General features: G+C 35.5%; 1 protein-coding gene across 1 annotated transcript; it reads right to left on the minus strand.

Moving 5' to 3' along the window:
- Positions 1–6617: 6617 nt before the first annotated feature.
- On the minus strand, positions 6618–10609 carry LOC106879691 (xaa-Pro aminopeptidase 3). The gene has a single exon (XM_014929368.2). It carries the CDS (start codon positions 10379–10381, stop codon positions 8879–8881), a length of 1503 nt encoding a protein of 500 aa, XP_014784854.1. The 5' UTR covers positions 10382–10609; the 3' UTR covers positions 6618–8878.
- Between the last annotated feature and the right edge of the window lie 1220 nt (positions 10610–11829).

Genomic DNA, 11829 nt, shown 5'->3' on the forward strand with positions numbered 1-11829 from the left:
AGGAGATGAGATGCTGCTATCTCTAGCAGTCCAGCATCCCGTCATTGATAAGACCAAGGAAGGTCAAAATCACGTTCTGGTGGTCTGGGTACTGCAGGTAGTGGGGAGTTATCTCTACACTAGACATATAAACAAGAGTGCATTTTACACCAAAAACCCAATACAAGAATTTCCCTCATAACTACCACATTCATGTTTAAGTGGGGTTAAATATTACCTCTCAGTATTAATACTGCCTCTCTTGCTAATATAGATCTCTTAACAAACTAACTGGTTAATCACAAGACCAGCACCTGTCCTGGCACTGTCAATGTGTATATCTCTGACAGGGAAATGAATCACTGCTGTCTCTATCAGTCAAGTGTCCAACACTGACAAGACCAAACCAAGTTGAAATCGCATGAGCTGGTGGTCTCAGTGCTGGAGTTAGCAGGGATTTATCTCCCTGCAAGCAAGAGTGCATTTTGCACCAAAAAGCTAATACGAGTTTTTTCATGGTAAATACTGCAGTAAAGATTATTCTAATGGAACATCTACATTTAAGTGGGGTTAAATATTACCTCTCAGTATAATACTACCTCCATAACTAATATATATTTTTTCAATAAGTTAACTGTGTAATTGCAACAGCAGCTGTCCTGGCACTGTCAATTAATACATCACTGACAGGCAGATGAATTGCTGTTGTCTCTGGCAGTTGAGTGGCCATCATTGATGAAACAAGGTCAAAATCATGTAATCTGGTAGTTTCGGTACCGGAGGTAGCATCAATTTTTCTCCCCACTATCAATATAAACAAAAATGCATTTTGCACCTAAAAACCAATACGAGAATTTCTTTCATGGTAACTGCCACACTGAAGTTTGTTCTAATAGAACATTCAGACTTAAGGGGAGATAAATATTACCTTTCAATAGATACATATATACATAAAAATATATCTTACAATTGTACATGTAACAAGGCATGTGTCACTGAAGAAAATCACAACTGAATAAAGAAAATATGGACGTCAGAACACTCTGCATTCAATAAAACAGTCGCCCACAATGTGTTTGCAGCACCAGTACTCATACCAATGTAGTGACATCTTATAGAAGATGACTGTTATATGTTTAATGTCCGGAGTTTTATCCACGCATGCGCAGGGACTAGTTCTGGAAGGAATACAGGAAGAGTCTCATGCGCATGCGTAGAGTTCGACACCCAGCTTTGGCGCCTTTTCTCAGTCTCTTCGTTGACTGATCTCCGTCGAGCCAAGACGTCCAACAGAGCTCTCTCACATGTCAGCACCAGAGCTTCACAAATAACCACAGAAATCATTCAGAAGGCGTCTCAGTAACTGAGGGCGACGAGCTACCGAATTCCCTCCAAGCGTGAACTGAATTCCACTGTAAATAAATATTGTTATGTTGTTCAGAATCTGCGTTCCATTGTTTCTTTTAGAAATTTAATGTACGGAAGCGGTGTACACCTAATGGTGTATAACCACTTCCCTACACCAACATTTGGGTTTGCTTGATTGGACGTTTGATCAGATTTGAACCATTGATGTGAAAACCTGAAAGATACTAACCAGCTCACATAACTTCCACATCAACAGCCATGTAGACCGCTTCTACCTGAAATGAAAACAAGGGGGCAGAGGCTTAACATCAATCCAGACTGCCTTTGAATGTTATATCATATCCCTTTGGCAACATTTTTTTAACCATCAAGTGTTGAAGTGCATCCCTTGACCAAATTTGTATATACGAAGCAGATAACATCATAAGACTTGGAAAGCAGCACTTTGAGCAGCATACCTTGTCTGATAACTTTGAATATATGCCCAAAGAACTGTCCTGGAATAAATATAGAGAATCCCCTTGTTACACAAATATCAGCACAAGGAATACTGGTGGAATATTCCCATCAAAACATCTGTCAAGTGTAAGCATAGCAGGCCGAATATTGCTGATTGGGACAGACAAGGAAAAGTATGTACTGTCATAGAGGTCAGCTGTCTTGCTGGTGTGAATATCTCATTGAAAATCAAAGAGAAAGGAGATAATTATGGACAACTGCTTCAAAACCTCCAGCTTCTATATCCAAAATACAAATTTACATTTATACCAATAATAACTGGTGCACTTGGTTTTGTAAGTAAATGCTGAACTCTCAGCCTGGATAAGCTTGGGTTTTCAGAAACAGAAATCAACCAACTGACATACATATTACAAATACAATCAGTAAGTAGAACGGTAAAACTATGCAAGAATTTTTTCAGGTTTAAAATGTGACAAAGAAAGCACAGTTGTCAAGAGGTGTTGGCACACAAACTCAAACACAAAGACACATACATGCATATATATAATCCAATGAAAAGAAGACAAGGAAAATTCTTTAATACAAGTTACAGTTGTTTCCGTGCCATCTCTATTTGCAATGCCAGTTTATGCAAAAATTCTAAATGAAAAAATCACTTAATATTTGTGGTTTCAGACATTAGAGAGGCACTTCATTAGACTTGCATCAAAGGAGTGTTTTTACATCATGCCTCCTTCAGACTTTCTTGTTAGGAATATATCAGGAGGAAATTAGAAAGTTAAAAGTGTGGATGTGGGATGAGTAAGTGGGGTGGATGAAATATAGCAGAGAGAGAATCAAAGGGATGGATACACATAAGAATAGGAAGGAGGAAGGAGAGGATAACAAGCAGACGAAGACAAAAGTGAAGAGTGGGGGGCGGTCATCAACATGGATAAAGTTGGTAGGGCTGCATATAGCAAAACAGTTTATCTTGTTGTTTGTTGAAGGTAGGTCAGTCAGTACAAGTGGAATAATTGTTACCAAAATTTATTTGATGGTTGAAAATGTATTAGACTACCAAGTGGCATTAGCCAGTGACAACTGCAAGTGAAAAAATTTACTAGATCAATAACTAGACAATTACAAGATTTATATATATATATATATATATATATTTGTGTATTTAAATATCTACCAAATATTTTGGTAAAATAAGTATTGTAACTGTTACCAAAGTAGCAAAATTTTCACTAGGAAAGTTGTTTATACTTTGTTTAAATATAATGACTTTCGTATAGGTGATACAATTTTGGGTGCATATCAATTGAAATAAGAGCCATGACGCAATCCTATATAGTAATAAAACTTGTTTATTATCCTATGCGCATTTCGATGCAAGATCCCGACTCTTGTCTGAGATAAGAAATTAGATAAGAAATTAGGGCCTTCCATCTCTTCAGGGCCAAGTTACATTAATTCAGTTAATGTAACATCATTATACATATATAATTACATTATTATACATATACATACATACATATATATATATATATATATATATATATATATATATATATACGCAAGGTTTTTATGAGTGTGTGTGTGTGTGTATGTATGTATGTATAAACCTACAAAGCGGACATATGAACATGGCATTTTAATTGCACCTCTCTGTAACTTGGAAATATGATGAGCAGCCTAAATCAATTTTCAACCCATATTGAGGCCACATTAGAGATGTCTCCATCAACTGACCAATTCCAGAGAAATGAGCAGCTAATTTTTTTATTATATACACAACCAATCCAGTAGCTTTGAGAAATGGAGATAATACCTCATTCTAATTTGCATTATCAGATGCTTAAATGACTGCCAATTCAATTAATTAATTGTGATAACATTAAACAATTTGTACTGATAATTAAAATAATTTTATTAATTAATTTTTCATTCTTTCTTTTCTTTTTTTGCATGGATGATATTGCGATATTTTCAACAAATACAAATTAACGTCACCAGTTATCTTGTCTGCAATCAGAAAAAGTGAGATTGATTTCACCTGTCTTTTGTTTGTTTTGTTTAATAGCCATTTTCCATGCTAGAATGACTTAAACAGGAAGAAATTGAGACTGGATTTATATGGCCAAACACACTTCCTGTCAGCAATCCTTATCTGTTTCCCAAGTAAAGGGTTATTATTCTAGAAGAATTTGAAAGTGTAGAGCAATTGGGTGATTTGTTGATGGGAAATATTAACAAGCATCATCAGATGAAACTGAATCACAGACCGTGATATAACTGTTTACAACTGAACTGCAAACAGTAATGACACCGTCCATATCCATAGTTCAAAGTAGTTTTATAAACATTTACACACATACACATATACACATGAAAGACTTCTTCCAGTTTCAATCAACCAAATTTCCTCAGAAGTTATTGGTTGACCCAGGGCTGTTGTAAAGACACATGGCCTCTAGACTTGTGAGGTCTCTGGCCCAGTCAAAGAACTGGGCTCTATGGTATTTATTTGATGACAAGATTAACAAAAAGTTGGATTTGGGGATATTGAAGAAAATGATAGAATATCCAAGAAGAATCGACTCTGCTGCAAAGTGTTTTTGTTTAGAAGCAGTTTTCTGCTACGTGATTTTGGGTTCAGTCAAAGTCTTGTGAGGGAATTTGGCAAACAGAATTTACAGGAAACTCCATGTTTTACCACGTGAAAATCCTCCAGAATTTCAAGAAACCTGAAGAACAAAAAATTTAAGGGGAGAGAGAAGCGAAGCTATTTTGGGGAGCAAAATTGTAATTTTCATTATGAAAAATAAAATTCCATAGAAACTTTTGAAAGAATAAAAGTCATGAGAGGCATATTTGACAAGGTTATTTCAATTTACTCCACTTGTTAAGTGTTTATGCTCAACAATCTGATAGAGACCATCCCTACTGTACTCAGAGAGGACTGTTTACTTGTCCTGTGTGACATCCAGGCTTTAGTTTGCAAGTTCCATAGTTTTGAATATGCCACTATTATTCCCTAGTCTACTCTGATCTAAAGTAGTAGCACCTCTCAGGGTCCCAGCTATGGATTAATTGGCATGTCATAGAATTACCTTTACAAAGTTACTCGCAAACACTGCAAAGGATCCAGAGCAGATGAGGCTTTCAACTCTTTAGCTGGTCATTTAAGAGAAGATAACTCCATACGAATCTTACATCCTGAGAACTGCTGGGCTCAGGGCATTTGTTGCACCAGACCAATACAAGTTTGAAAGATGAAAGAGTGGAACTGGCTCTGCATAAATCATGCCTACTATTAATATTCATCATGTAAAAGAAGGAACTGAAAATTTCCTGGCTTTAAGGGTATCGTGAAAGGCTTGGTTGGAGAACCAACCTTCTAAGTTCTTTTACAGAGCTTAGAAAAACTGAAGGACTTCTGCAATAAGTGTGTGGATCTGAGAGGGGAATATGTTGAATAAAATCATAATTAACAAATCATCCTATATTTTCTGTTACCTCCTCATAGGTTGTTCAGCAAACCAAGACATCAGGTAGCCATGTCTTGCTAAACTCTCATTTATCAAGGCAACGTAAGAGTTCAGCAGCATACATACTTTATGTAATAGTGTGTGCACGCATGCACACACACACACACAAGCATAACCACAGTTTGGTCTTCCTTTGATCACCTACAAATCTGGCCACATTTTGCCTATCTTTTTTGTACTTCACCAGTTTTGATGTTGTTTTCAGAATTACATTCCTCTCATTGAGATCTTAAGGTAAAATTGTTTCTTAAATTAACAGAAATACAATACCAGACGTTACTTCACTTCCAATAATGCTTCTTTTTACTTAACTTTTTTTCATGCTTCATCAGATTTTGACACTGTATCCAAACGAGATCTTTCATTTAAACTAAATTAATACCAGAATATTAAAAAAGAAGTTTAAAGTGCTTAGAAATGGTATCCTGTTCTGCCTGATATTTTTAGCATCTAAGTAGTAATTCCTGATGGACCTGGGGCTTTTCTTGTTTTCATATTCTTGATTGGCTTATCTATCATACTGCTGTCAACTAGGATAGACAGTCCCTCTGTGTTGGTTTCAGATCAGGAAGACTCCCTTTTTACCATGTATTCTTCACATTAAATAACCTTTCATAGAAACACTTCTATGCCTCTTTCTTATCAGAATCACTAAGATTATCCGTCTGTACATACTTCTCACCTGCATCTCGATTCTCTCTTATACACTGTCCAGCAATTGGGAACACCTCTCATCTCCGATCCTCATGCTGTAAAACATTGACAAAAACCTCTTCCTTTCTACATCTAATTTTGCCAGACAAACTTGTTGTCTAGTTTCCCTTTTAGTTACCTGATAAGCATCTTTGCTACCTCCACTGTTTCACTCTTTCCAAGTTCATCTCTTCTCTTTTATGGCCCTGTTAACCTCACTGTTCCACCACATCATCCTTGGTCTGATAGAAGCTTTGTTCTAGCTACAGATTTGGTCTGTTGCTCTCACTAGGTTATCCTACAAGAACTTCCTGTTGTCCTCTATGTCATACATCTCTATCTCTCTCCTTAGTAAATGCTTCAATTAGAAAATATCTGAATTTCTGTACATTTGAAGGATCCTTAAGATTCCATAACATTCTTTTCCATATTGGTTTGTGTCTCTGGGACCTTCTAGCCCACTTGAAAGCATTTGTTGACCAACCCATGGCTACAATAGAAATCCAATGATTTCTCCACAGATCTGAGTCAGTTCTAAAAAGCAACAGAAGCAGGAGAAAAAGATAAAACAGAAAAATGTTTGATTCAATTATAATTCCGATATTTGGTTTTTTTATTCTTAAAATTTACACTAGAAAAACATTAAACAAACTCATCAAAATCATCACCATCAACAAAATTTAATAGAGATCAACAATTCTGAAGTTAAAATATACTTCAAGACATTGTCTACCGAGATCTTTTTCTTGTTTTTATCTCCTTAATGAGGGGTGGGAAGGCGAGGGAGGAACTTTTCCTCTCATAAACCAGATCTAATGTAAAAATATTTCTCAGAAATTTTGGCATCAATCAGTTAGGAGTGGTGGGAAATAATCAAAGAAGGCCAGTGGAACTAGTGCACAAAATCTCCAACACTGACTCCTCAATTTATGGAACCAGTGACTCAAACTCCTCTATTTTTAATTAGACTAATTAATTAATATACATTTCTTATGTTGATTAAAAGTACCCAACATATGTGGACAGTATGAACTATCCAGCCTACTTTTTAGCACCCAAGCTTGTCAGAGTTCAGATTTAAAGGTTCCCCATTACTCTATACTAAAGTGGCTTTTTCATATTCATTAAAGAAATTACAAACAATTACGTGGAAGAGATAAATCTTACAAAATATAAGAAAAGAAAGAGGTTTCTATTTAAAAGAAGTTATTAAGTAAAAGGATATAAATGAAATAAACTATAAAAATATTATAAAAGAATATCAGGAACATATTTGTCTACTGTTTCAAAAATCTAAAATACATAAGAATTAAAACTATAATATTAACACCCTAAAGTAACTTAACTAAGACTATTTTAACACAAAAAGATACCTTAATTGGATAAATCTAACATTTCAAGGTTAAAGGATGGTTTAACTCAGTGGTTCTCAAGAGGGGTTCATATAAGATCTTTGGGGTCCATACAACAAAATAGTAAATAGGAGACCCACAATATTATTTTAAGGACACCAGAAAAATGTTGCTTTAGATGCATATATTGGTACGTTTTTTAAGAAACAGCTAAGTTTTTTCTCCATCATTTTAACATAGTTCAACCCACAAAAGTGAATGTGTAAAAAACAAATTAGGAATTTTGAAAGAAGTTTCTATAAAGCTAATTTTTAAACATCGAATGACTATGGAGGTCCAACAGAATAAAATAGTAATCACAAGGGGTCCATAGGTAAAAAATGGTTGAGAATCCCTGGAATTTCAACCATGTTTCGTGGTCTGCTACCACAACAGCTCCTTTATAGGATCCAGTTAATTCAAAACATCATCAGGAGGAACCACGTCCGGTTTCGGCCCCTACTCCTCTACTGTTTTGACGTGGTGCCCCCCCCCCCTTTCGGTGGTGTCTTCAGCTCTGGTGTTGAGTGCATGAGTAATTCAAGTGAATGTAACATGAAAGATTACTTTAAATGAAATATAAATTATATTGTAAACTATTGAGAAGTTTATCTCTACAAAGAAACATGGTACATTTAGAAAAGGGATTCAATTGAAAGTGCATATCTAAACATCTTGTTCTTAGAAAAAGAATTCTTTCTTATCAGATCTTCCTTCACAGAAGACTTTAAATATGATTCATTTTCAAATTTGTAGCTGTAACTGTAATCAAATTAAAAATTGTGAAATAGGAAAATTTTTAACACATTATTTTACATCTATTGTTGGTTTGAAGTCAATCACTGATTCTTGTGGTCGAACAATTACTTCCAACTCCAATTCCATGACTTTGACTTCACAGCCCTTTAAAAGCAAAATCACTCAACTACAAATGTTGATTGGAAGATAGCAATGGATGGAATTCTAATTCTATATACAGGGAGAGAAGAATCACATACATACACAATGGTGGTAGTGATGGGTTTGTTATTCTTTCATATTCCAAAATAAATAGAGAAAGAATCATTAAAATTTAGTTCAATAAAGTTATTTCAGTTCTTTACAAATTACAATATTTTATATTATAATTTTAAAAATTGTTCTTTCCTTTCTTTTACCATTAAGTGGTAATCTCATGACCTTGCATCAATGAGCAATTGTGCCACCATGTAGTCGATCAAACTGCAAGAAATAACAGCCAAAATACCTATAGATCACATCCTACTGTATTTAAGGAGTATACTGGATAATATATTCCAAGAATATGTCTGAAAAGATGAGATGGAATGCCTTCATTCATGGCTCTGTTTAATCAGTGTTAACTTCAGATTAAACAACTTGGTACTGATCTTGTTTACATCTTCAGAGTTCTTCCTCTCACACACACATTCCATATCACACACTAACTTGCTAACTCCTCTTTGAATTCATAACATCTTCAATGTCTTCAACTCTCTTTGGACAATTACTGGACAGGATGACAGGTGAAGAATTTGTTATCAACACGTTGTCTTCTATTCGAATCCCAATGCCTCTAAATTCTGCTGGCACCATCATATTGGTTTCAGGTATGTAAATGCCAGGCTCTATAGTCACAATCATGCCAGGTTCGAGGTTGATACGTCGAGAAATGATCGGAGTATCGTGGACATCCATGCCAAGGTAATGACCAACATGATGGGGACAGAACTTCCGAGCAGCTGCCATTAGCTTACTTCCACTTAAACTTGATTCAATTAATCCCAACGCTTTCAGTTCACAACCGAGAATAGCGAGCATTTCAGTGTAGATATCATCCAAAGAGAAAGCCTTTCGACACATTTTCAAACACAATTCCTGACATCTGAGAACTGCATTATAGACTTCTTTTTGGACCTTCGAGAAAGTTCCTGAAATAGGCCAAGTCCTGGTTAGATCGCTGGTATAACCGTGAAGTTCACAGCCAGCATCCATTAACACTAATTCCCCGTCATTCACAATTTGGTTATTATTTACATAATGTACAGTGTTGGCACGATTTCCTCCAGCTACGACTGGTGGGTACGCCAGGTACTGTGCACCTCGTATTCGACATTCGTAATCCATTTTAGCAACAAGCATACTTTCATTCATACCTGGCTGTGAAAACTCCATTACTTTTACTAAAGATTCGGAAGCGATTTCCACAGAATTCTTCATCAGTTCAATCTCATCCTCTGATTTGATGAGTCTGAGGTCTTGAACTAATTTGTCGGTAATCTCAAAATTACAGTTTCTACTTTCTTGAATAAACCTGGTTAGGAATCTGTCGTGTATTTTCTTCTGAACGGGTTTGTTAAAGTTATACCAAACCGTATACCTAGAATGATTCTTCTTGTATTCATAAAGAAACGACTCCAGTTCGTCAACAGTATAAGCAGCATCGATTCCGGTAAAAGATAACGTCCCTTCAACTCCTGAGCAAGGACCATCCCACAGTTCCCGCTGCGGGTTCTTGGGGGGAACAAATAGAACGGACTTCGGGTCGGCATAAGGGTGTCCGTCATTCGGGTTGTTGAAGATTAATAATAAACTATCTGGTTCCAAGAAACCACATAAATACAAAAATTCAGTGTTTTGCCTAAAAGTGTAAGGAATATCGTAACTCATGAATACCTTAGAAGCTGAAGGGAATATAAAAATCATGCCCTTCGGGTTACCAGATTTTCGCTGTTGGAGAGCATTTCGAAACAATGCAATGCGTCTGCGACGATATTCGTCTTCGGTAATTCCAGGAGTCACTTGACCTTCCTTTAGAAGATGTGGATGAGTCTTCGGAACTGGTTGTCCGAAATGTCTACAGCAAAGACCATTTTTAATCTTCCTTCTCCTTAAAGATACTAACGCAACCTTCAAAACATCGCACCAAGATGATTTGGTCAGAACCACCGCCATTATAGTATGTCTCTAATTATCTCCCTTAGATCGGTTTCCGTTTCCATTCCAAATCCACATGAAACGAAGCTACTGTGGTCATATGTCTTAATAGAAACAACTCATATCACCCTTATGTCGTACATTAATATTTTTTTTATGGTCTATTCACACTAGATAATGTAGTTCATAATACTTTATGTCTGTAAAACAATAGCAAGACCGGATGGTTGTATATTTTATCATAGATCTGCTCACCTCTAACTAAACTGCATTATTTCGAAAATTTGGCCTTCAAATAATCAACTTTAAATTTTATTTCTGTGTGTTTAAAATTTAATTTCTGTCGACATGCAGAAGTGAAATCTAGTTTTGAAAGTGAAAGTTTAATTCCAAAATCTTTTACTTGTGAAATATTTCTTCCTGTACAACCACGGTGGTCGGTAGTTTGTGTCCTTAATTCAAAATATTTCTATTAAAATTAGTCGTCCTTACACAACAACATGCTGTAGCTTTTATCTCTGTACTTGTTCTTAATTTTATACGGCATTTGTAAATCGATTACAGCTCCTGTCCAGTGCAAACAATACGTCGTAAATCAATGTAGTTATTAATGTTAATTAGTATAGTTAAAACATAAATTTATAAATGTTTTTGTCCAACGTGTACATATTGAACGTCCTTGACCCTGGAACAAACCGGAAGCGACTTTTATAAACAAAATACATTATTTTACATATGGGCTTACTAAGATTAATAAAACTGAGATAGTTATCTTTTTATAATACATTTTATATATGCATAAAACACCTTAGAATTTTTGTAGGCATTTGGAGATGCATGCATGTTTTCACGTTCAAATAATGCATTATGAGCCAACGAGAGTCTATGACTCAGATTAATTAAATTGATTTAATTACCGTTTTATAGTATATTTTACAAACAAAAAGTAATGCCATATTTGTACCCAGTGTATCCTTGTCTAAGGTGGTAGCGTGTAATTTAACGGGGACTTAGCTTCTACTTTCTAACTGCTCCAGCAGTCATGTACAAGGTCTGTCTTTGGTCCATTAAAAAATTATCAGAAACCTGTTGATGTTGTTGCTGTTGTTCTTGTTGGACTGCAGCAAGAAGTGTGTGAATCTGAGACGAGAATATGTTGAATAATATGATTAACTGATCCTCCTGTATTTTCTTTTAGCCAAAATCAGGAACTTTTCAGCATCCCCTCATAGACTACTCCACTTTTCAGGATGGCATTTGATCCTATGTCCTTTTAACTGGGGGTACTTGAAAATTTTAATTTCCAAAGGTGGCAATCCTATTAAGACAATAATAATAATAATGAAATTCTTGTATACAGTGCTCAGGTGCACTACAACTCATCAGAGAAAGTAACCAAAATTGCATGAAGAGTTCATAGAATATGCACAGGAAGAGAACAGGGAATAAGTCTTCAAAAAAGAAAA

This window comes from Octopus bimaculoides, chromosome 21, assembly GCF_001194135.2.
Source record: "Octopus bimaculoides isolate UCB-OBI-ISO-001 chromosome 21, ASM119413v2, whole genome shotgun sequence".
Lineage (NCBI taxonomy): Eukaryota > Metazoa > Mollusca > Cephalopoda > Octopoda > Octopodidae > Octopus > Octopus bimaculoides.